Source organism: Rousettus aegyptiacus, unplaced genomic scaffold, assembly GCF_014176215.1.
Source record: "Rousettus aegyptiacus isolate mRouAeg1 unplaced genomic scaffold, mRouAeg1.p scaffold_m13_p_14, whole genome shotgun sequence".
Classification (NCBI taxonomy): Eukaryota; Metazoa; Chordata; class Mammalia; order Chiroptera; family Pteropodidae; genus Rousettus; species Rousettus aegyptiacus.
The window spans coordinates 43,862,371-43,889,818 of NW_023416289.1; the positions used below are offsets into that span (position 1 = coordinate 43,862,371).

Genomic DNA, 27,448 nt, shown 5'->3' on the forward strand with positions numbered 1-27,448 from the left:
ACCTCCCACGCCTCACTGCACGGGGTGACCTGACCCTACAGGGTCCCTTTAGCCAGAGGAGCCTTCACCTTCTTTCTTCACGTCCTGACCCCAACGCGTCCCTCTCTTCTCAGGGGAAATCCCACATCCATCGCCCTCTGAAGATGTATGTTGAGAATCAAAGTCTTAGAGAATCCAGTGCTGGAATTTCTCTCAGAGAACTTTACAGACAATTTATACTGATAATAACATTGATTGCAACAACCAAACTAAGATTTCTTATCTCCTCCCCCTCCCTCTCATGAACCCCATGAAAATTGTGATTATTTAATCTCCTACTCACCCTCCCTCCCCTGTGCCTGAATCAAAGCCTGGGGATATGTGCTCCTGAGTAAATGGCCCCTAATGAGGAGGCAGAGGACGGGAGGAGGAGAGCGCCCTGGGGGACCGTGAGTCCCAGGCGTCCTCCAAGGCCTCCCTCACATTTCTGTTTCATGGGCCACCCCAGCATCCTCCCAGCGCATTTCTCTTTGTCCCCACCTTGTTCAATCTGGAATTTCCAAATGTGTAAAAACCAGCCTCTTTGACCCCGAATACCCCGAGCTACGATTGAGCAAGCAGGTCTGGGTCTGGGGCTGTGAGGTCAGGGGGGTGACGGGTGCCTCCGTGAGGATGTAAGAGGTCAGCAATGTGAAGAAGCAAGTGAGGAGAGCAGAAGACTCCTGGGGCCCGATGGAAAAGCTGCAGGTGGGTCCGTGGTGGCAGAGAGCATCATGCCATCCTGCCGGATGAAGAGGCTGCGGTGCCGGTGCCGGGCATGGGGGAGGGGCGGTGTTTGGGGAGAGTATCATGGGGGGCGGGGCATCTGTGTGCTCCTGGCTCTCAAAGGGTTTCGTGGTGCCAAACATGACGTATGAATCTTCCCGGGCCAAGGGCCCGGCGTGTCTGTGCAGGCTGCACCTAAGATAAGCCTAAGAAAAGACGTCCGATGAGATCACCTGTGCAGAGACAGGATAAAAGCACCTGCTGGAACCACAGACCTTCCTCTGACTCCGCTGCAGCCAACCTAGAGGGATGACTCCCCGACGCTGCGTCCTGGGTAAGGAGGCCCCAACCCCATTTCCCTCGGAGGCAATCCCCAGTCTCAGCCATTACCACCCCGTCCCTGCCTCAACTTCCCTCTTAGCCCCCAGCCTCACACGGCACCCCAACACCAAGAGAGCCGATGCATAGCCCAGTGGCAGCTCCATCCACATCCTCGATTCAGTTCCCAAAATCCTGCCCGCTGCCACATACCCCCCGGGTTCCCGCTCCAAACCCCAGTCTGCTAAACTTTAATGTCAGTTCAACCCATTACATGCCGCTAGTCCCAGCTCGGCCCCCTCTACAATCGGATCCCATCTGAGCATCCTGCTCTAAATTCCTACTTCCAGGACACCCTGTATTCCCCAGAACCCAAACCCATTTCTTCCTGCACTCCCTCACCTTCCATGGGCCCGTAAGCCCAAAACACCTGAACGCAGGTGGCCAGATCCCACCCTGGACTGCTCCTAGCCTTTCCCCGAACCTCGGTCAGGACAGAGACCCCCTCAGACCTTCCCCTGGCTCAGGCTGGGCCCCCAGAGGTAGCCCCGTCAGCCACACCTCACCCCTGTCCTCTCCCACAGCTATCTCGGCCACTCTCTGCCTCCTCACCCTCCTGCACTCCCACGGAGCCCCAGGTGAGCCCAGGAGGGACAGGGACACTGGGGCGTGGGGGTGAGGTGCAGCTTCCAGAGGACTCGAGGCCGAGACCCACCCGCCTACTGTCTTTCTCCACCAGTGTCCCCCACGGGCTCCCACCTGCTGCTGTGTCAGTCGCACACAAGATGCGGGGACAAGTTCTACGACCCCCAGCAGCACTGTTGCTATGACGACGCCGTGGTCCCCTTGGGCAGGACCCGGAAGTGTGGGAACTGCACCTTCAGGATCTGCTTCGAGCAGTGCTGCCTCTGGCAGCTCCTGTCCCAGCAGGCCTTCGTGGTGAAGGTGAAAGGCCAGAACTGCTCCCTGGCTCCGTCCTTGGACGACAGAGTGTGTTCCAGGTGAGGTCCCTTCCCTGCCATGGGCTTCGGGGGTGCGGGGCAGCAGGGAGGGTCTGCATGCCAGTCATGTCTAGGATGCAAACTCACAGGCTGCTCTTGGTGCCCCCTGTCCTTGTCTACCCGCTCTGTCCAATCGACCCTTTTTCTCTCTCCTCGTTTGTTCTTTTTGTTTTTACTTCTCTCTCGGCCTCTTCACTGTCCCTCCTGTGTCTCTCTTTGCTCTTCCTCTGCCCATGTTCTCTCTGTCCCCCCATTTCTGGCCCTCTCTCTCTTCAGTGTCAGCTGACGGAGGCCCAGATGACTGGATGGATGCTGGATTCTTCTCCCTGAATGAGTCTGGAGAGAGGGCCCTGGCGTCCACTTAGATCCGGGATGTGGGGTGGGTGTTTGGGGACAGGAGACATTCAGCCTCAATTCTCCCGTCTCATTCTTTCTCCTTTAACACTCTGAATCTGCTCTTGGTAGGGTGACCAGTCCCCTTTCTATAATTCTGGACAGATTATTTTGTTGCTTGAGGGCCCCTCACAATTACCCCTGTGGCCAATATCTCTAAGCAGAATCCTTGGGCTGGCATTGGAGACCCTTCTCTGTGATAATTCATTACTTTAGGCCCTTTTCCTCACCAGGTGCCAAACACCAGGCACTTAATAAACATGGCAATTTTATATTTACTGTCATAGCGGTCGTCTGAAGGGTTGGGAAGGGTCATGATCAGTGGACAGGGGGTTCTTCCTCGATAGGTGTGTCCAGTTTTCCCACATGTGAACAATTTCAAGATGTACACCATGATCTCCTGGTGTCACTGAATAATAATTTCACCTCAGACACAGGGCTCCGGTTCTTGCTTTGACCTCACCAGGGTGTGGGGCCGGGAGGCGGGTGCAACCGCTGGGAGAGACGGAGCTTGGCGCGTTGGACCTGAGTCCCCACCTGTGCGCCCTGGGGGTGGGTGGTCGTGGGGAGGGGGTGGCTGGGCAAGGCCGCTCTGAGTGCGGACCAGCAATGTGTTGGGAGCTGGCGACAGACAAGTTGCCTCTCCTGCAACTCAATCCCAGGCCCGGGTTGTCCACTTGACCCCCCCAGCCAGTAAGTTGCGGTGAGGGAGGTTGAGACTCTCACACAGGAAGACTCTACTCGCCCTCGATAACAGTTCCTCTGAATAAATCAAAAAGACGTCAGCGTGATAGGATTCTGGAAAGCGATAGGTCTAGATGTAGTGACACGAAGTAGAGAAAAAGGTCAGAGTGGAGACGTCTATGAGACTCTAACCCTCGGTCACTCAGCGATGGCGGATGGGGACACTGAGGACACGGTGACGGTCGAACCTTCCACCAAAGGCCACTTCAGCTCAGGCCCGCCCAGCATGGGCCACACCCTGTGACACCAAGGTGTCCCTAAGGTCCGAAACAGGGACGGAGGGGCATGTTTGTCTGACACCCATATTGGAACACATCACTACAGTGACCCAGAAGCCCCTGCCTTTTCTGTCCAACGTTCATGTAAAATTGTTTAAAAATAAAATCGTTTAAAAATAAAATACATAGAATGTAATGTGCGCTTCTTTCACAAATTAAGAAGTGTCGGAGGAGGACGGGAGGCATATCCAACCTCTGTCCAGGGTCGTGGAAGTCCCTCATCCAGCCGGCCTCAGGTGACCCTCAGGTGCACCCTGGACGCCCCTCCTCCCTGACCCCAAGTCCCTCTTTCAGAAGTTGGGCCTCTGGTGTCTCAGAGCCGGATGCCTGTGACCGGGGCCCCCTCCCCAGGCACTGCAGTTGGGAGAGTCCAGGACCTCGGGGAGGGGTTACCCACTGTGGTTTGAGGTGAAAGTGGACAAGTGAAAACATCCTACACTAGGTGACATGAAGGCAAGTGACAAACAGGTGGAGGGTCGGGGCGGGGATGCAAATTTGCTGATGCAGGGGGCTGGCATGGTCCGCGTCCTGGGGTAAAGCGGGTTTTGAGTAGCATTTAGAGATCATGGACAAAGGTTTCTGGGTCTTGTTTTTTGTTTTTTTGTTTTCCCTTTAATTCAGATTACATGTAGCATTCTAACTGTGTGCTCCGGATATACTTGGCACTACAGATCCCTGAAGTTTCAAAATACTTTTAGGTTATGAAAAATAGATTTTACCCCCAACTTACTTCCCTTCATATCCATAGATGATTTTCAAGTTCAAACATTTTGAAATAGTTTAAATTTCTTCATAGAAAGCATGTAGCAAAAAAATTAACTCACATAGTGACAGATACGATGCTCCGTGACCAGGTAAATTGACTCTGTATAGGTTTCTGCTTCCTGTCAAGTCATTATTCTCCTTGCTCATAAATGACGAGGTCTTTACAAATATTTGGTTAAACGATCTGCCTGTTTTTCTTTTGTAATCTTATTTCATGTTTTATTTTCAATCTTTAATTCTTTATCCTTATTTATTTCCATATTGGCATAGCTTATGTTTCACATGTTGTATTTCCATTATTTTATTTTGGACTTATATTTATGCGCATTGTAAATGTTAGCAGCAGCACAGGAATAAACAAAATTAAAAACATCCCCATCTTCAGCCCTTATCTTCCTCCCCTCAAATCACATACCTCGGAAGTGTCTGCTGTGATACTAATTCCAGAATATTCTCATCAGCCCAACAGGAAACCCCCTACCTATTAGCAGTCACCCACAAATTGCCCTTCCCCTAACCCCTTCACAACCACTAATCTGCTTTCTATTACTATGAAGTAGACTATTCTGGATATTGGATAGAAATAAAATCACATCTTATGTGGTCATTTGTGTTTTTTATTTAGTGTAGTTTATTTATTTGGAGGTTTCATCTGTTCCGATATGTATCAGTGAGCCAACTCTTTTTACTGACCATAATCTTCCCTCCTATGGTTAACCACATTTTGTTTATCCATTGTAGTACAAGTGCTTGACAAGCTTTTGATTGTAACGCAAATAATACCCAGCATTAAGCTTTTGATTGCTGAGTCATCCATATCAGATATCCATCTCCATTGCAAGCTGAAGAACAAAACTACTAGATAAGGAGCCAGGCCACCCTCACCATGAGTAAGATTCTCCTTTTGAAAGCCCTGGGTAACCTAGGTAACTGACAGCTTACGTGATCCACTTCTCCCTTCCGGGGCCCTCGTTCCTGCTATTACGTTTTCTGCACCCTCCAAACCCTACACAACCCTCCCATTAAAGGCAGAGCCCCAGGCCCACGCCACCTCCCCTTCTGTCTACTGGCAGCCTTGCTGTGGGGCCCTCTTGTGTCCTGCACACTCTACCTGTGAGTAATAAATCTTGTTCTTAAGAGTTATCTGATGGTTTTTGCTGAGGTGCATCCTGCAATCATAGTAAGAAGCATGAGGGCCAGTCCAGGCGCAACATGACTCGGGCAGGGGCTCACCACAGGAATATGACCCAGCGAAGCGCCCAGGGCAGCCCCACCCTATAGTGTCATTACCAACACGGCACATTGGGGTGGGGGGGGGAGCCCCACACATTCGTCACTGATAAATATTTGGGTCGTTACCAAATCTTAGACTCTTAAACATAATTCTGCTATGGATATTCTTGTGCAACTGGGTGTGAAAAGATATTTCATCATGAGTTTGATTCATATTTCCCTAATGATTAAACATGTTGATGATCTTTTCATGGGCTTAATGGTTATTTGTATAACATCTTTCGAGAAACAGCATTAAATCCTTTGCCCACTTTTTAATTGGTGGTTTTTATCGTCGACTGGTAAGAGTTTTTATTATGTTCTAGATACAGTTCCCCTATCGGGCATATGATTTGCAAATATTTTCTGTTATACTGGAAACCATCTTTTCACTTTCTTGATGTTTTTTGAAGTACAAAATTATTAATTTTGATGAATTCCAATTTATCTACATTTCTACGACCTCTCTTTCTCCTGCTATCAGGGAGCACTACTCCGCTCTCCACACTTACCTACCGGGTTGAGAGTGTGCTGGCTGGAAAATTACTGTTTGACTATCGCCATGGGAACATAGGCTATCACCCATGAGAACATAACATTCTAACAACAAACTTTCTGCTTCTGTACCCCCGCTTGTACACCAACCTGTGGGTTGACAGGTAGTGAATAGAAGAAAAATAGACCTTTGAGTTTAGACAGAATGAAGAATGGGATTTGGGGCTTAAAAACCCTGTACCTCTACATTTCGGGGCTGCTTAATTTGGGGTCTGCGTACCCCTGGAAACCAGCTGGATGACTGAAGAGTGTGTTCTCTATAACTCACTTAGTTCTGGTAGTCTGTGTGTCTTTAGGGGGCTGGCGGCTACAACATTTGGAGGCCCCAGCAAGATCTCAAGGAGTGGCCCTGGGATCTAAGACCGGACCAGCCTCCTAAGCAGTTGCTGTCCCTGTTACGGATTCAAAGGGGTGGCCACCCTGAGACGTTCCAGGGCCCTTTAATGCCGTGATGGGGTCAATGCAATTATCAAGGACGCAACCTTTAGGACACACTCTTTGTTCCCGGTCCCGATGGGAATCTCTGAGGCCTCGACATCTGGATAAAAGGTACCTTTCTGTCTCTGTTGACCAGTCATCGGGGGTCCATGGAGAGACTGGATGCAGTCATATCTACCACACTGTGGCCAGGCCATGGGACGCTGCCTCCTGTGCCCTGTTATCAGGTTCTGTTTATTGTCTTTGGTCTTGTCTAGGTTGTAGGTGGTGGACTTCTCTGGGCTCGCCTGCACCCCAGTGAATGTTCTTCTTTGAGTGTCTGTTTTGTGTTTTCTGTGCAAGCCATGCGGGGAAGCCCAAGTTCACAGACAACACCCTTGGGGTGTCTCCTGCGACATTTCAAAGAAGGGTTTGTAGAGGGAGCTGACTATGGCATAAAGTTTGCTCTAGGCAGATTAAGGACATTGTGTGAAGTTGAGTGGCTGTCTTTTGGTGTAAACTGGCCTCCAGAGGGTTCCTTCGACAAGGGTTTGGAGAGGAATGCTTGGAAGATTGTCAGGAGAGACGTGGGACATCCCGATCAGGTCCCCTACATTGATCAATGGTTAAACCTTGCCAATCCTTCTTGGCTCCACCGGTGTGCCCTTTCTCTAGAGTCTTAGTTGTGGGCACCCCAAAATATACAGCAGCCGAATCTCCATGACGGCCCAGTCCTTCTGTCCTCCAATCTCCACCGGAGGACAGTGACCTTCCCCCACCCTATAATCTGGGACAACAGAGGCCAAATAGCACCGCCTCACCTCCTTACCTTCTGGGACAGCCAGCAGGTAATCCCTATATGGGCCTCCTGCTCCCACTCTGGGCGGGGCACCAGCTGATACCGCCACCCTGGCCATCCTTCCTTTGCGAGAAGCACCACCCCAGGGGCATCGCACAGACAGACCCTTTATGCTTTACGTGCCTTTCTCGACTAATGAACTGTACAACTGGAAGGCATGGAATCCACGTTTCTCTGAGAAACCCCAGGCATTGATGGGACTCTTAGAAAATGTCTTTCAGACTCACTGCCCCACCTGAGACAATTGCCAACAGCTTTTAATTACTTCCTTGACCTTGGAAGAAGAAGATCGCGAGCGCATTAGGACCGAAACACAGAAGATAGCTGTGGGAGGGAGGAGAGTTGAGGAAGCAGGGGAACAGATTGAGGAGGAATTTCCCTCCACCCACCCAGACTGGCGACACAATTCTCAGAAAGGGAGAATGGCATTAGATCGGTACCACCAGATTCTAATTGGGGAAATTAGGATGACTGCTCGCCAGCCAACTAATCTTTCTAAGGTAACTGAAGTTATACAGGGAGGGACCTCAGGAATCCCCTGGAGTGTTTCTTGAACAAGACATATCGAGTATACACCCCCATTGATCCTGAGGCCCCTGAGAACCAGCGGGCAATTAATATAGCCTTTGCTACTCAGGCAGCCCCTGATATCTAGTATAAATTACAAAAATTAGGTTTGCAGGGATGAACCTGTCCCAACTTGCCCAGAAGGTGTTCAACAACAGGGAAGTACCGGATGACCCCAAACGTATGGCTAAAATCTAAAGCTACTGTCATCAACCCAGCCAATCTGTTGCCAGACCTAGATCCTGAGACCCCTGTTCATGACTGCACAGATTTCACTGATGCCGTGCATTCCTCGTGGCCAGACCTCAAAGATACCCCTCTGCCTGAGGCCGATGAAGTTCTGTTCACGGACAGGAGCAGCTTCATGGAGGAAGGAAGGAGGTATGCTGGGGCAGCGGTTGTAACTCTAACTGGCACTATCTGGTCACAGGCTCTTCTCCATGAGACTTCTGCTCAAAAGACTGAACTCATCACCCTCACTGGGGCACTAAGATGGGGAAAGGATAAGGCAGTCACAATTTACACAGATAGCCGATATGCCTTTGCCACTGCACATGTACATGGAGCCATCTACAAGGAAAGAGGGCTTCTGACTTAAGCTGGGAAGGACATTAAAAACAAGGAGGAGATTTTAGCCTTACTTGAAGCCATATGGATGCCTAAGGCTCTTGCTATTGTTCATTATAAAGGACAGCAAAAAGGAAATAATCCTGAGGCTGAAGGAAACCGAGGAGCCAATGCAGAGGCAAGAACAGTGGACACGAGGCCAGTGCGGCCCCCACCACATCTACCGACTGTTGTCCCTTACCCAGAACTCCCTCCATCTCTGACCTATATGGCGGAAGAGGACATATATTTTCAAGACAAGGTAGCCACTAGGAACCAGCAGGAGTGGTGGACGACCCCAGATGGAAAAATCGGGCTCTCACGGGCCCTTGGAAGGACTCTCCTCCACCAACTACACCAGACCACACACCTAGGGCAAACTAAGATGCTCCAGTTTTAGACCCCTACTTTCACTCGTTAGAAGGGAGAAGAATCGCGGAGGAGATTGCCTCACGATGCCTGGCTTGTGCCCAAGTTAATCCAAGGAAGCGGAAGATAGAAGAATCAAGCATAGGGAAAGAGGAACTTATTTGGGGGACGACTGGGAAGTCGATTTCACAGAGGTAACCCCAACTGTGCGGGGCTACAAATATTTACTTGTTTCTATAGACACCTTTTCAGTTTGGGTAGAGGCCTTCCCCACCAGGAAAGTGACTGGCTTAGTAGTTACTAAGAAACTACTACAAGAAATCCTCCCTCAATTTGGTCTCCCTGGAACTTTAGGGTCGGATAATGGGCCAGCCTTCGCAGCAAAGGTATCATCACAGCAATTGGCTAGCTACCTAAATTTGCGATGGAAACTCCACTGCACCTACCGGCCCCAAAGTTCGGGCCAAGTAGAGTGAATGAATCAGATCCTAAAAGAGACATTAGTCAAGTTAGGATTAGAAACTGGTGGGATCTGGGTAGAATTTCTCCGCTCTGTTCTTCTCCGAGCCAGGTATACTCTATATATTAATGGATTCACCCCATTTGAAATTTTCTTTGGAAAACCCCCACTTTTAGTACCTAGAATAGAAGATGAAAAAAAGGCAGAATTATGTAACCTTGTCTTACTTAAGTCTTTACAGGCCCTTCAAAGTGTACAGAAGGAGATTTGGTCCCAGGTTCATGCTGCCCACTCAGCCCCAGTGGACGGACTTCCCCATCAGTTTCAGTCTGGGGACTCTGTGTGGATCCAGAACTTCATTTCCAAGGGACTAGAACCCAAATAGGAACGACTTTTCACTGTCTATCTGATGACGCCCACTGCAGTTAAAGTAGACGGCATCCCATCATAGATTCATCACTCCCATGTGATGGCAGCACGAGAGTGGACAGCTCAGGAAGACGGGCCCTTAAGACTAAGACTCAGCGTACATAAGTCTAACCCTCTGTTTCTTCCTTTTTTCCTCTTTAGCCTAGGCATTCTACCAGCCACAACCAGAACCAGAAAGAGCATTAATAACTTTGCTAAGGACAATACACAAGGTCTTAAATAAGACCACCCCAGACATAGGACAAGATTGCTGGTTGTGCCTAAACCCAAAACCCCCTTACTACGTTGGGGTAGGAACTCCCCTAAATTTAACTGAGCTCAGCAGGCTAGAACTTCAAGTTGATTCACTAGCAGAAGTAGTCCTCTAAAAGAGGTTTAAATTTATTATTTTTAGAACAAGATGGATTATGTATGGCTCTAGGTGAAAACTGTTGCTTCTATGCCAACAACTCTGGAGTAATTAGAGAAAGTTTACTACTAGTACAGAGACATTTAGATGCCTGGGAAAAACAGAGACTAGAATCAAATAACTGGTTTCATAGGATGTTCAATTGGTCACTATGGCTAACAACCCTTCTATCTGCTGTAGATGGACCTTTAATCCTTTTCATCCTCTTGTTAACTTTTGGCCCATGTTTCCTCAATTTCTTGTTTGCATATATAAGGAAGAGAATTAATTTTATTAGACTTTTAGTATTACAAAATAGAGGCTATGAACAAATTCCACATGAAGAATCAAGGATTTGATTTTCTGCTAAGGCCAGTGAGGAATGTGCTGGCTGGAAAATGACTGCTTGGCTATCCCCCTTGGGAACATAACATTCTAACAATAAACTTTCTGCTTCTATACCCTTGCTTGCACAAGCAACCTGTGGGTTGACAGTAAATAGAAGAAAAATAGACTTTTGTGTTCAGACAGAATGAAGAATGGGGTTCGGGGCTTAAATACCCTGTACCTCTACATTTCGGGGCTGCTTAATTTGGTCTACCCCTGGCAGACCCAGCTGGCTGAATAAAGAGTGTGTTTCCTATAACTCACTGAGTTATGGTGGTCCATGTGTCTATCGGGGGCCGGTGGCTACAACAGCATCATTATCAACACGAGGCAGGGGGAGCCTCACACATTCGTCACTGATAGATATTTGGGTGGTTTCCAATCTTAGACTCTTAAACATAATTCTGCTATGGATATTCCTGTGCAACTGAGTATGAAGAGATATTTCATCGTGGGTTTGACTCATATTTCCCTAATGACTACACATGTTGATCATCTTTTCATGGGCTTAATGGTTGTTTGTATAACATCTTTGGAGAAACAGTGTTAAATCCTTTGCCCACTTTTTAATGGTGGTTTGGCTTTTTATCATTGACTGGTAAGAGTTTTTATTATGTTCTGGATACAGTTCCCTTATCGGGCGTATGATTTGCAAATATTTTCTGTTATACCGAAAACCATCTTTTCACTTTCTTGATGTTTTTTGAAGTACAAAATTATTTATTTTGATGAATTCCAATTTATCTACGTTTCTGTGGCCTCTCTTTCTCATCAGGGAGCACTACTCCACTCTCCACACTTACCCACAGGGGTGAGAGGATTTGGGATGAAATGTTCAAGATTGTCATCGACCTGTGTTCTCCTGTATCGCTGTTGTTATAAAATATTGTAATACTAAAAAAAAAAATTGGAATCTATTCAGCAAAAACATAGAGAAGTACACAAGTGCATGAGTCATCCCACCTTCACGTGTAGGTTGGGACATCACGAGTAGATGCCGTGATGTATCCTGAGGGTATCTCCCATGTCCCTTTAGGAGGGACTTGGGATCCCTCTTTGCCCAGAACTGGGGCCAAGTTCAGGTTAGAGTGATAGTGAAGATTGCCTGAACCCGTGTATAATGTGGCCACCCCTAAGACCCGTGCCCGAGGATGGGACCCCCATTCACCCCACGGTCCCCACCTGGTGCAGTCTCCACCAAATCCAGCATCTACTCGTGATGTGCCAACCTACATGTGAGGGTGTGATGACTCATGCGCTTGTGTACTTCTCTATGTTTTTGCTGGATAGATTTCAATGTTTTTTTTAAGTATTACAATATTTTATAACAACAGAAAGCAGCTGGAAATACTACATGCTAACAGAAAATATGATACGCGACCCGGGGGGAAGTGTCAGTGGGAGAGCGTGACAGAGGCCACCAGTTTAGACTAAGCGCCTTTCAATGGACTGCTGAATGACTGAATCTGCTGCTTCAGCCTTTGATAGTGACAGAACAGGCGATGATGACAGGCCTGGAGGCCCCACAAGCCCACCCCAGGGCCTGCTTGGAGCACTCCAACACACAGGGGACATTCTTGTCCTCACAAGGCAACGGGAGGTGCGGAATGGTCTCCAGGGGCTCAGGGTCTGCAGCCATCACAATAAACTCTGAGACGGCTCTGTGGAGGGTTTTGGTGCCCTCGTTTGCTCCTTTCCGAAGCTGCTTGTAGTTACAAGACTGCTGAAAGGGGTCCAACAGTTTCTTGGTGAGAGACGGGCATCTGACAGAGGGTGGGCCTTCGGGTTCACATCGGCCTCAGTCATGGCTGCGGTGCCGCTGTCTTGCGCCTTCTCATGGAGGGTGGCCGACGTCAGAGCAGGAGCGCTGGCCTCAGCCGAAAAGTAGCCAAGAAAAAAAAAAAGCTCCAATTCTTTTTCAATGAAAAAAAATTAATTTCCCTGTGCAGCAGTATTGTTCTGTGGTATCTCTGAAGCCTGCACAGCCAGCCCTGGCAGAGAACTTGTCAACTCCATCTTGTGAGAAGCAAGGAAGGGCCCTGGTGCGCCCATCCAGGTCATGGTCACCTAATGCCCTGCTGCAGGGAGCAGCGATCAGGCCTGAAACCCTGAAGTATGATGGGCCCTCCCCATTCAGCATGGGCGGTCCGGCCCTCCGGCCCTGCGAGTCCCTGCGCCACCGGCGACATCCTGCAGGCCCGACTCTTTCCCTGCTCCACTGATATGCCACCAAATTCCTGCTCTTCTCCTCGAAGGGCCTTCTGAGGACCGATGGAAATAACAGCCTCATGTTTCCAGGAAGAAGCATCAGCCCGTTTGGTCCTGGGACAAAAGAGGAAGCCAGCGAGGAAGCAGGTGACAAACGGAAACACCGATTTCCTTCTCTGTTTCACACTCCAGAAGCGCAGACTTGCTGACATTGTGCAGAAGCTATGGCAACATGGGGGCTAGGACCTCTCCAGGGGTGTCTCACCTCAGGGCAGGGCCTTCCTGCATTTTCTGGAGGGGCTGGCCAGGGACTGATGGGGTTGGGCTGGGAGCAAGGGTGTCTGTGACATGGCTGTGACCTCCCTGCAGAGGGGTCTCCTGCAGGGTTCTTTCCTTGTATCCTGGGACATGGGGAAAGAATACGGCCAGTGGTGGTTGGGGGAGACTCTTATTTCCGGTGAGACCCTGAGCATCCTTTGAGTGGGAAGAGACAGAGTCTCCAGCAACTGGGCACATGCGATGGCCATAGCAGCCCTGGTTCTTGTCCTCACAGAGCTCCAGGACCAGAACAGTTGGCCGACTTGTCCCTGGGTGCTTGTGGCCCTGGCCCTCCTCCTTCGGGTCCTCAGTCTCTCCTGGAGGGTTTGGCCAGGGACTGATGGAGGTGGGCTGGGGCACAGCTGCTGAAATGCCCTAGAGCCACAGCCGTGCAAGCCTCAGATACGCCCCTTCCCGTGGACCCACAGATACGCAGCATCACTGCGGACCTCTCTCCCCTACGACACCGTCCACTGGGACCCCCAGACCGGTCCAGTCCGTGGCTGCCCACACACTCCCAGCCACGTCCCTCCTGGCTGCTTTTTTTGTCACAGCCTGCACTTACCCCCATTTACCTCGCTCACACTGACTCCCCCAGACCCTCGCCTGCCTCCCTTCCCCAGCCCCAGAGACCCTCGCCATGCCCCCACCGGGTCCCTCAGAGCCCTCCCCACCGACTCCCAGTCACCTGACGCCCTGCGGATGCCCCACCTTACATTCTGTTCCTCACTCACCACTCCCGCCATGTGGCTCCGGGGAACACTCACCACCCCCTATCACAGTGTCTCAGGGTCCTACAAACGCTCACGCCCCCCCCTCCACGGCCCCCAGAAACTCACTTGTGTCCTGTGGACCCAGGAAACACGACACCCACACCGCCACTCTGCAGGGACCCATCAGACACTCTCCACATATCCTCTTTCCCCCCAACCCTGCCACTGCACCTCTCAAACTCTCACCACCTCCTTGCGTGGAGCCTCCGCCCCTGACACACAAACAAGCTGTCCACAGGCACCTAATGGCCACTCTCCCTCCCTCCAGCCCCACACAAAGTACGTCCCGGTCCCCGGTTTATAGCCCCGACTCCCGGATCTCCTCGACCTCCCAGAAGGGCCCTGGGCCTGCGACCCCCGCGACTCCGCCACTAACAGGAACAGCAAGTGGTTCAGCTGTTTGGGGACCTCGGACAACCCCATCCCCACCCCATCCCGTGATCTTGGCAGGCTTTATTATTATTATTTTATTATTATTAATTATTATTGTTATTTATGCCTATAGCACCTGGTCTTCCTAGGTGGTCTCCCATCCAAGTACTAACCAGGCCTGACCCTGCTTAGCTTCTGAGATCAGACATGGGGCCTGTTCAGGGTGGCATGGCCTAGACTATGGACCATCGCTCCACAGGGACGCCAAACCCAGGGCCTTCTGCATGTAAAGCAGACGTGCTAACCCCTACACTACGGAACCATGTCCTTGGCGGGCTTTTTGAAAGCCCGGCCTTTCCAGCATTCCCATTCACTTTCGGTTCTGCAAAATTTGGCAGCCAGCGTTTCCAGCGTTTCCAGCGTTTCCTGACTTTGCATTCTGTAAATTCCTCACTCTAATTAGAGTCAGCGGTACAGCTCCAGGTCCTCCCCAGGACCTGACTTTGCCTGAAAGATCAGCTCAGCCCAGAATGCAAGAGGACCCCAAATATGTGCTTCAAGGGCTCCAGATTCCCTTTGCCTAAGGAGGGGGAGGAGCTAACGTCCTTCTGGTCGAGATTGCAGGGTCTCTGTCCACCCCACCCCACCCCAAAACCCGGGGGTACAATCCGAATCTGCCCTGTGTCTGTGCAGCTTTGGCTGCTCTGCTCAGGAGAGACCCCATCAGACAATGGGGTGCAGTGACAGTGCAGAAAAGATGCCCATGTGGGGTCCACTGTTTGGGGCTCAGAAACCCCTCCCCTACAAGCTGAGTTACGTAATCTGGGGAAGAGTGGGGGGACTGAGGTCTGTGTCTCTCTCCAGACTAAGCCCTTCCTCCTTCTCTTCCACCCTTTGGTAATGGGGATGGGAGGGTCCCAGTCCCCCTAGGTAGGTCCCCAGTGGGGTCTGAGGCTTTCTCTGCAGCGAACTGGGCCCAACTGCACAAGCAGAAATAATGATGCATATGCGTGCAATTTCTCTCAGTGGGGAGTGAGCTCTTTGAGTCTTCTGTCTCTACAGCAGCAGGCTAGACCAGTGGTTCCCTAACCTCTGGGAGGCTGCAGAAATAATAAACTAGTTCATAACTATTGTTTTTCAAATTCGAAAGAAAACAAGATTAGGAAATAGCGTGGTGTTCACACAGAATCTTATTGATTATAGTGTAACGCAACTTTCTTTTGGACTGTGTGTAATCCACATAACAATGTAATACCAATTCTTCCTAGTGAGTGGAAGCCAGTTAGCAGAGGAATGGAGAAAATTCCAGCCACCACCTCGCTGCCTCCTTTCCTGAGAGCCAGCGACTTCAGCTTCCTATTGTGCCATCCAATAAGGAATCCAGCCATCACGTCCTTGGTGCCAGGTGTTTCCTGGGGAGGCTGAAGGCAGGCTTGGCACCCAACCTGGCCGTCTCTGCCGGGAACGAGGTAAGATCAAGCCAGAATCAGAGTGAGAGGGAGGAGCATGGTCCCTGGGGGGCAAGGCTGAGGCTGGAGTTTCTGAGGCAGGAGGAACTTCATTTCTCGGGATGGGCTTAGTCAGGTTTCAGGGGGGAGGAAAGTGTAGGGAGATCAGGACAGGGCGGGGGTGTCTGGCAGGCTGTGACAGCTAGTCCTGATATAGGTGGACACTGAGAGACTCTAGCTCAACAGTTTGAGGCTTTGGGGTCAGACGACCCTGGTTTGGTCCTTTAACGCGGTATTAAAAAACGTGTCCGGTAGTTTTGTCATTGACATCTTTGCTGCAAATATTTTTTTTTCTTGCCCTATAATTAATTGGCCTTAAGGCAATTTTGCTGTAAAAAAATATAAAGTTGTAAAAAATAAAAGGACATTTAAAAGGACATAAGAAATATAAAAAGACTTTATCTTAAAATACCAAATACCTGAATACACTGAAAATGTGTGTAGATTCTCAGCAATACTGCCACCAGGAAGAAATGCTAACTATTTTAAGACCAACAGTACCATGTCTACTCATTACTCTGTAGACCATTATGAGGGCTAGCTCAGACTTCTATATTGTAATGTAAAAAGGGGAGTGAATGCACGGACTTTATCAATGGAGAAATGAAGCCAAAGGGCAAACTAGCTTAAGTACATTAAGTCCGCTATGGATAAATGAAACAATAGAGACAAAGAAACACTTTACAGATAGCCCTATTCAGCTCCCTGGGATCAAGGAACTATCTGACATCCTTCGAGACCCATCCCCCACTTCAACCCCACATCTGGGCTGGCCCTTAAGAAAGACCTCAGGCTCCCTCCCTTTGCCCCTACAGAAAGTTCAAATCTTGAAAAAAAATGAGACCTTCCCCCACTCCTGGCCAAGATAAAAGCCACAGCTAACCACCCTGCTTCCCACGAGACCCTGGCATGCCCTTTGCTGGTTACAGACACCATCTGGGCTGGACTCAGGCACCCACCCAGCCAGGGGTCTCTATCAGGCCCAGGCCCAGACCCTCCAGAAAGGGCCAAGAAGGCCCTGGTGTCAGGCATTCCTGACTTACTGGGACGAACTCCAAGTAAGACGTCCTAACAGCTCCCAGCTGGTGCTGGTGTATCTGCGCTTCTGGAATGTGAAACAGGAAACCGGCGTTTCCCCTTGTCACAGGCTTTCCCACTGGCTTTCCCTCTGCCCCAGAGGCCAAACAGGCTGAATCCTCATCTGACAGTATTGGGGTGTCATTTCCACTTGGCCTCAGGGAGCCCCTTCCTGGGGATAGGCAGGTACGTGGAGGAATGTCAGCTATGCCCTGAGAATGTCAGGTATGCAGGATGGGGACTCCCCGTGCCACAAGCCCTGTTCTGGGCTCGCTGCCTGGGAGTACGCAAATTCTTCATGGTTTCGATCCTGCTTCCTGTTACCTGCAACCGGGCACTAGGTGATCACCACCTGGTGGAGATCCTTCCCCTGCTGAAAATGTTCAGCGGTGGCAAAGAGAAACCACTCAATACAATATAAATGGAAGGAGCTTTAGTACAGGGGATGAGAAGCAGAGCTGGACAAGCTTCATGCTGGGACTCCAGACATGTCTCAGTACAATACTGTCAAACTAGGAAGATTTAACATTTTTAATTAAAAAAAAATGGACTCTATCCAGCAAAACCAACGAGAAGTACTCAAGTACATGTGTCATTCTGCCTTCCTTTGTGGTTGGAGCAACCACAGTTAGATGTCCAATTTGGTAGAGGATGCACCAGGTGGGGACTGGGGGTGACTGGGGATCCCGTCCTCAGGCACGTGTCTTGAAGGTGACCACATTGTGCACAAGTTCAGATAACCTTCAGTATCACTGTAACCTGAACTCAGCCCACGTCTGTATAATGAGAGATTCCCAACTCCCTCCCTCTAGAGGGACATAAGGAAATATGGCTAGGGGTTGACAGTGGGCGCAGGAGGACGCAGTCAGAGAATGACCTTGAACATTTCACCCCAAATCTTCTCAAGCTTGTAGGTCAAGTGTGGAGACTGGAGCGGTGCTCCCTGACAAGAAGGAGGAGCCAAAAAATAATTGCATGTTTAGACTGCAGCCTAACAGCTGAATTCCACAGTTAACACTGGAGGAAAGAGGTCATCACGGGAACCTCTCAATCTTAGAGTGAATTGGAAGGGAATGCAGAGTATATCGAAGACTCAAACACAGTGTGACTATCTTGGATGAGTTAATCATGACATATTTATGTCCCAAATTGATTTATGTATCAATACCTTCCTGGCCATAACAGAAAAAGAGACTTCAGAATATTTTATTTTATTCTTACAATACAAAAGGCTACATAGATAATGTCATGTGACATGTTTAATGAAGCAAAACTATTTTTCTATGTGCATGGAACAGATGATTTAATATTAAGATGGAAATAACTCAGAATTGATTTATGGATTCAACATGACCCCTATCAAAAGCCACTTATCAGTTGTGCAGAAATTGGAAAACTGATCCTGATTTACAAGGAAATGTAGGAGACCTAGAATAGCCAACAAATGCTTGAAAAAGTAGAGAAAAATTCAGAGAACTTAAACTTCCCAATGTCAAAATTCACTGTCAAACTACCATAAGTGAGGACAATGTGGACTTGTATAATGACTGGCATAAATATCAATTGAATAGAATTGAGATTCCAGAAATATACTCTCACATGAATGGTCAATTGACTTGTAACAAGAGTGTCAAGACAATTCAATGGGAAAGGAATCGTATTTTCAACAAATGATTCTGGGACAACTGGATATTCACATGCAAAAGAATAAAGTTGAACTTTTCCTCAAATTAAACAAAAAGTTATCTCAAAATGGATCACAGAACTAAATGAAAGGCTAAAAATATAAAATTCTTAACGAAAACTAGGAGTAAATCTTCATGACCTAGAGTTAGGGGATGGGTTGTTAAACCAAAATCAGAAGAGAAAAAAATAAAAATAGATGAACTAGATTTCATCAAAATTCAAAACAAAGAATATCATCAAGAAAGTGAAAAGACGACTCGCACTATGGGTGAAGATATTTGCCAATCACGTGCCTGATAAAAAATTTCAACCCAGAATATAACAAGAATTTTTACATAACAAAAATAAAAAGTAAAATAAATAAGAAATAGTAAGGTTCAAACACATTTTTCTAACCACAATATAGAAATGACCAATAAGAGCATATCCAATCAATAGGTGACTTTACACTTCTATGGTTAAATGCTATCCCCAAAATTTTTGCAAGAAGTTTTAAAAATGTTTTTGAAATGTTTTCACTGCAAATTCTACTGTAAAAGTATGCATATAAAGGTAAGTAAATTGGGGGCAAAATTCAATGTTTCCCAACTTAAAAGTACTTTGACATTTTGGAGGTCTGTAGTTACAAGTATGTCCTGAGCACACACTTAGACCTGTACATATAATCTGAATTAAAAATTTTAAAAATTGAAAACCTCAGTCTGATGATCCCTAAATGCTACTCAAAACCCACCTTATCCCAGGACACAGATCATGTCCACCCTCTGCATCAACAAATCCTTGCCCCTGCCCCGTCCCACCATGGCCTTGTCATCCTCCTTCATGTCGCCTAATTTAGGATGTTTCCACTGTCATTATTCACCCCAAACTGCAGTGGGAAGTCCTTCGCGAGCTCCTGGACTCTCTCGACTACAATACAACAGGGAGGGAACCGCGGTCACAGGCGTCGGGCTGTGACACCAGAGACCCAACTTCCAAAAGAGGGACCCGGGTTCGGAAAGGACAGTCTGGGCGTCCAGGACACACCGTGTGGACCACACCGGGCCCGGAGGAAAAGACGCCCCAGAGGCCACGAGAGTCCAGGGCCGCCCAGCCAGGATGAAGGGTGGGCCGTGAGAGGGACGAGGGACGTTCAGGACCCTGGACAGAGGCACTCAGTGCCCTAGAGTCTTCTCCGGGTCGCCGAGTCCTGCCACCTTTGGAAGGACTCACCTGGAGAGGAAGCCTGAGCGCCACCTGCCGTGTGCTCCCCGCAACTCGCACATGCGCCCGCGGCAGGGCCGTATTTGGCCCCCCACCCCACCCCCAGACGAGAATAGGGTCCTCCAGGAGAAGGCGGGAAGAATTCCCACGTTACCCACCCGTCCCCAATCTCGAGCATGCGCCCAGTAGTCCGGGTCAAGTTCTCGCCCATCTAAGACCAACCAGCTGCGGCGGCACTTTGTCCTGAAGGGATCTGGAGTCCCTGGACCACAGGACCATTTTGCCTTCGTCCCCCACACAGTACAGAGATGTAAGGATGACTTTATCTGGGATAAGCATCTGGAAGACACATCGAGCCTCTACCAGGCTGGGGCAGCCCCACACCCACACCTGGAATCCATCCCAGAGGCTTACCTTGGGCTTCCAGCCCAAACACAAGCGCATGTGCACACAGGGCCCAGGCTTCCAGGCAGAGACAGGCACCCGCCCTTTATAGAATCATCGGTTCTGCTTCATTTAGTATGACACCAGTCAGGAAAGGACGACAGAACTTTAAGAGTCAGCCAAATTGAATAAAATGTTCCACTTTGTTATCATCTGGTTCAGAGACTCCCCTGATTGTCAGCAAGAGAATCTGTCTCAACACCTGTCAGGATGGGGTACACTTGCTGAGGTGACTCTGCACCCATGTCACCCGAATCCTCACATGACTCTGCTCTGACTGACCAGAGCTAATCACCGCCTCTGACAGAGGTGGAAGCTGAACCACAGGACATCCACGCGTTTACCAAGTCACCACTGATCCCAGGTCCCCAAGCCCAAACCTCAGCCAGGCCCATGAGCCCTGGGCTGGAGACTGTCCCTGTCTCTACGCTGTCCTGAGGATGAAGTGGCTCTTAAAACTTTACAAACCGGGGCCCAACATGCTTGTGCAATCTTGAATTTAGTATGACCCTAATACTTTATGATCAAGTAAACGTTTCTGAACAATAAAATGACAATAAACAGAACAATAGTATCAACTCTAATATTTGTAGCATGGTTTGGTTTCATAACAAACCAAAAACTGCCTAAGTAATAAAATAACCTTTCAGAATTTAATAATTTTCAGTTCTTTAATTTCCACTTTAGCCCTGTATCTTTTAGGAAAAGATCTTCTGAAGCATTTTCAGAAAATGAAAGAAGTCAGAGAAAATGAAGAATCCACAATGCCTTTTGTCCTCACCAATCAAACTTCAGAACAATGGACATCATGAGAGGTACATACTTTCTATACCATATCCTGTCTTCAGGCTACAATGTTACACAAGCAACATGCTGTGTTGCTATTGATGTAAGAACTTCAGTAGCTAAAAGGAAGAATATTTGAAATTTTCCCAAGTCTTGAATCCTGCATTAAGTTCCATCTGGAGACTATGTTCCTATAAAGTATGTTCCGGATTTCACTGCCTGGGACCCTGAGAGTCAATGTTCTCCATCAATCATCTCTTGAGAAGGGCCATCTCTTCAGTGTGTCCCCAGGTAGTGCAATGACCCTGGGGAACAAGTCCCCAGGCAGCTGCACCATAGGAAGAATTACTGATCTACCTAATAAGCTCAAATTTAAAAATTGACCACTGATCATAGTAATAACAGAGTGAACTAATACTTTTAAATTGTTGGAGAGAATTTTACTTTCCCCATCCTTTCCACATTCATTCCATGGTGGTGATATCAGCATCAGCCAGGGTCTGGATAATAGAGATTTTAACCCTCAGGAATTTTAGCGATGAATTGTGATTTATATATGGGGTTTCAGTGGGGAGAGGGTGTAGCAAGGAAGACAGCCAGACCTGAAAGGATAAAGGAGATAGGGCAGAAAGTTGGGTGTTGAGTGAAGCTCAGAGGGAGACAGAAAGAATCCAGGGTAGAGCCCAGCACAGTAGGGTTGGTACTCAGATAGAGCAGACGAGCATGGGGTTGGCAGTGCCAGGTGGGTACCAGACTAGTCAGGGGGATCGCTTCATAAATTCTATAAATGTCTAACCACTAGGCTGTACACCTGAAACTAATATAAAATAACATCGAATGAAAATTGAAATTAAAATTTTTTTAAAGGGGAGAAAAAGTGAAGTGGAACAAGAGGTTCAAATTTCCAGGTATAAAACAAATAAGTCATGGGTTTGTGATGTACGGCATAAGGAATTTAGTCAATAATACTGTGATAGCGTTGAATGGTGCCAGATGGTTGCTGTCAGGACTTAACATGATGGTTGCTACTTTAGGTATATAAATGTCGAATACCAATGGTATATACCCAAAGCTAATGCAGTACTGTATATTAGCTATATTTTAATAAAAATATTTTTTAAAAATAAAGCTGCTACCAAAAAAGAAAAAGAAAGAAAGGAAAGGGGCATAAAGATATACATTGGTTGGGAAGGGAATCAGATAATGGGTCTAATGTAAGGAACGAGGGGGGGGGACTCAGAGAATGGAGCCATAGAAGAATGAGGAAACTATAAGAGATGGGGCATGAAACAGGTGTGTGATAACTGGGGGAAAGGATTAAAGATGGAAGGAGAGAGGATGGGGAGGAGAAAGGGACCCTGGAAGGTTGAAGAGGGGCAGGGTAGAAAGGCAGAAGTAAAATGATGAAAGAGACAGTAGAAAGTGAGAAAAAAAGAAGACAAGGATATAAAACGAAGAAAGGGGGACATATAAAGATTCATAGAGACAATGTGTGGGGACAGAAAGGATGAGGGAGGAGGAGATGCAGACACAGAAGGAAAGAGAGGAACAGCGAAGACAGAGAGACAGGCACATAGAGACCTCTATTCCCTGGAATAGAGAGAAAAAGCCTAGCCTCAGGCCAGGCCCGGAGGCGGTGATGGACGACATCGGAAAGAGGCCAAGGCAGGGGGAGAGCAGAGCATGGAAGGGCCCGCAGCCAGACAGCAAAAAACCAAATGAGGAGGGAGATGGTTTGAAATGGTGAGGCACTGGGAGGCCGAAAAGTCGTGAGAAGGGGGGAAGGGACAGGGTGATTATTTATCACCTTGTTTTCTACCAGAAGGTCATTTATAAGCTAGGGGATCCCTCTAGCAGTGAAGCACTGGGGAGACATGGGGTCACCGTCGTCTGCAGTGTTGCCCACAAGGACGCAGGCAAGCTGGGGGGTCGCGCTGGCGTGGTCGCCAGCAGCAGGGTCGTCGGCAGGCAGGAGGCTCACGATCCACAGGTGAGGGGTGACAATGGCCAGGGCAGCGAAGTCGGCCATTCGAAGCGTCTCTCCTGAGAGCAAGCGTGTGACAATAGCAAGTAGAAGGGCAGGGGTGTGGGTGAGGGCGGGACGCAGGAGGGTCTCTCTGGCAGCTGGTTGTGTGACTATGACCAGAGACATGGAGAAGTAAACGAGACCCTGGTTCATGTTGGCCCCTACCTTCGCCCGTACATGTTGGGGTAAAAGGACAATGATGGACAGTAGCCGTGAGGCCCTGGGTATGCCCGACTGTAAAAGAAGATGAGTATGGGAACACTGGAGGATGTCTGGGAGACACTGCTATGTAAATGGGAGAGCAAAACCCTGAGGTCTGCGAGTTATTCGGTGTTTCCTGTGGGGGATGGGCAGGCTCTCGTGGGAACCTGGGGATGGTAGGGGAGTAGCTGGGTGACACAGGAGAGTCTCTGAGGATAAGGGGTGGGGACATGGGAGACCTTGGGGATGAACCTGGTGAGTTTGTAGGTGTTTCCTGTGGGGGATGGGCCGACTCTCGCAGAAACCTGGGGATGGTAGGGGAGTAGCTGGGTGACACGGGAGAGTCTCTGAGAACAAGGGGTGGGGACATGGGAGACCTTGGGGATGAACCTGGTGAGTTTGTAGCTGTTTCCTGTGGGGGATGGGCCGACTCTCGTGGGAACCTGGAGATGGTAGGGGAGTAGCTGGGCGACACGGGAGAGTCTCTAAGGTCCGAGGGTGAAGGACTACGTGATGACAGTACAAACATATGGTATATTATTTCTGGGCAGGTTGACTCTGAAGACCACCGGCCGGGAGTCGGGGTAGAGCTAAGCGACTCTGGTGACAAGTCGGCCTGATCTGGAGAGAGAAATGTGAAGCTGTGTGGTGGAGATGAAGCTAGCGTCACCCCGGGGGAGGATGGAATATAGCCTTGAGCCCCTTGTGAAGAGATGCTGCTTAGGGGTGAGTCGTTTGGAGTAAGTAAGAAGCTCAGTGGGCTTGGAATGGAGTTTGAGAAGTCAGGGCTCCGGGAGCCCTCGCGAGAGGGGCTTGACATGACCCCCCTCTCCTCAGGTGCAGACATGGCTGAGAACGCTGCCGCTCCCAGGACACCCTGCTCCCTCTTCCAACTACAGAATGGAAGTAGAGTGAGTGGGTGTGTGCGGTATGTGAGCGTGTCCTTCAAATAAACAGGCAAATCAACAAAACAGATGGAAAGAAGACCACTTACCAAGTGTTCTATCCTGTCCTCGAATTTCGCTTCCAGGTCGCAGGACGCTGTAAGCAACAGGCACAAGCACCGCAGACGAAACCGTCCAGCCGCTGGCCTCCTCGGAGACGCTGTGCACCCAGCTAGGCTGGGGTGGATTTAAATACTAGTGGGCGGGACTGATGAGGGGAAGGGGCGGGACCGGCTGTGGACAGGCAGGGCATGCTGGGAGAGGGGGCGTGGTTTCACACCTCATTATCACCAGAGTATTCTAACTTTGTTGTGCCAACTCCGCTCAACAGAAAATTGCTCTCCTCACTTGACAGTATATTCAAAATGTCAACCAATAGAAGGCAAGAACTTAGACTTTTGGTTTTGGAAAATTATGTTAGAAACTGATTAATTTCCCCTTTCAAAAGTAAAAAGGGATTATTGAATCAGTTTTTCTGGGTGCTTGCCAAACGTTAATTTTGTGGGTTTTTTTAATTGAATGTAGTTGACATATAACATTTTGTAAATTTAAGGTCTACAAATGTTACTTTAATAAATGTATATGTTGTAATGTGATTGCCATTGAGGCAGCACTTATCACATTATATGATTTTAATTTATGTTTTCATTATTTGTACTTATATAGTTTAGGTTCCTCTCAGTAGCCAAAATGTCCCTTTCCCCTTCTCCCTTTTTATTATCAAAATTGAGACAATCCATTTTTCATTTAGTGTGTTATAATGCAGCACTGGACATTTTTAGGGTGCTCCAATTTTCCCAAATTGGTATACAAAGATCCTATTTGTGCTGGCTTTTTTGTCTTCTCAAACTATCCTATCTCTATTTGAGAACGTCTTCACTTGGTGTGGCCGCCAGCCCCCGAAAGACACCCAAACCACCAGAACTCAATGAGTTATAGGAAACACTCTTTATTCAGCCAGCTGGGTCTCCCAGGGGTACGCAGACCCCAAATTAAGCAGCCCCGAAATGTAGAGGTACAGGGTTTTTAAGCCCCAAATCCCATTCTTCATTCTGTCTAAATATAAAGGTCTATTTTTCTTCTATTCACTACCTGTCGACCCACAGGTCAGGTGCACAAGCGGGGGTACAAAAGCAGAAAGCTTATTGTTAGAATGTTATATTCCTATGGGTGACAGCCTATGTACCCATGGACATATAGCCAAGCAGTAATTTTCCAGTAAGAGTCATATTTTTCAGTCACCACACACTCTCTGTATCAATGATATATGCCAGACTCACTTGGCTCTTTTACTTACCCAGGCTTCAAGTCAGCATTTCTTTCTGGTTCCTTAGGGTGGGGGATGGTCTTTAGAAATCAGCGGGGTTCCCAGACTGGCATCTCCGGTTCTCATACACTGCCCCAGAGTGAACATCCATATTTCCGTCTTCATTATTTCGCAAAGAAAACCATGGTACCTCACAACATATCAATTTACATTATGATTTTCTTAGTCTCACACACAAAATATGAAGATTTTAGTTTGAATAGAATCTGATTCATAAATCTTTTTTCTATGTGCCTCTATGAGACACTTTTTTACCAACTTGCTTAAACATATTCTCCTATCTTTTCTTCTAATAATTTTGTAGCTTTTTAAAAATATTTATTATTCTACCTCAGATCACTTTATAGTTTTATGAATAATGTGAAGTTGGCCTCTAACTATTTTACTTCAAATTAATAGCCCTGTGTAAGGTGTTATTTTAAAATATTCCATTTACTTGCATTGATTTGAAATTTTATCTTCACCACACAATAAATGTACAACTATGAATTGACCAGCTTTTTATTTTGCTTCGGCTCACCTGATGTATATCCATGTACCTCACTGCTTCTAATTGACATAGATGTACATTGGGGTTTGATTTAATATTACCATTGCAAGTAATTTTGTCTGTTTTCCCAATCTCACCTTTTCTGCCTGTCTGAGAATATTTTTTTCCAGAAAATTCACAATCTAATTTTCGAATTCTAGGAACAACTGGTTGGAATGACACTATATATGTTTTTACATATTATAGTGTTTTAAAAAATAATAAGTTCTTCTTATCCAGGATTATGACATATTTTACAATATTTGGTAAGACATCCATCAGGGGAATATTATGCGGTGTTTTGCAAGAAAAATAAAGTAACAATTGTCTGTCTTTACTTTGGTGTTTATGTAGAGGACTTTTTAATGAAGAATTTAATTTGCATACACATTCCACACCAATGTACGAAAGTGAGAAATGAGTGAAGAAAACAAGTATAGCTAAGCTGACTTAAAATGGAGTCTGTGTAGTCAAGTGGTCAAACTGGTTCAGACCAAATGTGCTGATGCATGAGGAATAGATTTTATTTTACTTTAGCCTGATGAGTTAAATTTTTGAACTTTTCAGTTGTGCATGCCTGGAGATGTATAAATTCCTATAGATAACTGTTTGAAGAACTTAGGAAAGAATGAAGAACTTAGAAAAGAATGTTCACATGTCCACACCACCTGACATCAATTTTCCAGGCAACTGGACATCTCAAAAATTACTGCCTGGAACCAATCGAGAAGCTAAGGATGCAGGACTGATCGAACAATCAAGAATATACTTCTTAACATAAGAACTCTGAACTTTTTTTCTTTTTTTTGAAAACTCTGGGTGATACCTGGTAGCATTTTAGATTTGCAAATCCTAAGACCCTTGAATAAAACTTTGCCATTTTTAATTTTGTCAAAGTCTCCTAGTTCATTCGTGGTCAGTCAGCAAAAGTAATTTCATCATGCAGGCAAGCGAGATGTTTTGAGAGGCTCAAAATTATTTGAATTGTGGGAATTTGGATTGAAAATGGAGAACCAGTGCAGCCACAGTCTCCCCTTCTGTGATCTGCACCACAATCACCTTCCTCCCTGGTCAATCGACTCATCTCTCCAGCCTAGAAGTTTATCATCATACAACCTCCTTGAGATTACCTCTGCTGTGGTCTTGTACAAGTCTCTGGGGACCCATAAATGCACTAGCTAAGAACACTTCAAGATCCTGATAGTTGTCTCTAATATGCCCTGGAGATGACTGTGGGAAGAAAGGTCCCACCACACCTTTCAAATGAAAGGAGTTAGCTCTGTTCAAGGAACCAGAGCCCAAGTTCATGGTTCCTCCTCCACCCAGATTCCAGGACTATGCACCATCCCCACCTCGAAATCAGGACTCCTACACGGGGTCTGCATTAGCTCATGGAAATGAGGGCACAGATGCCCGCGATGATGCGACTTTGTGATTGATGGAGACACAGCTCAACGGTGAATCCAAATGAATGAAGTTGTTCTATTAAAGCTT

The 27,448-nt window shown here is 47.7% G+C and overlaps 1 protein-coding gene and 1 pseudogene across 1 annotated transcript; one reads left to right on the plus strand and one right to left on the minus strand.

Moving 5' to 3' along the window:
• The first annotated feature begins 990 nt into the window (after positions 1-990).
• LOC107515980 (insulin growth factor-like family member 1) lies at positions 991-2,349 on the plus strand. The gene is made up of 4 exons (XM_036232699.1): positions 991-1,078; positions 1,647-1,700; positions 1,802-2,063; positions 2,340-2,349. The coding sequence occupies exons 1-4, from the start codon at positions 1,054-1,056 to the stop codon at positions 2,347-2,349; spliced, it is 351 nt and encodes a 116-aa protein (XP_036088592.1). The 5' UTR covers positions 991-1,053.
• A 9,628-nt stretch (positions 2,350-11,977) lies between these two features.
• LOC107515985 lies at positions 11,978-12,358 on the minus strand (annotated as a pseudogene).
• Positions 12,359-27,448: the final 15,090 nt, after the last annotated feature.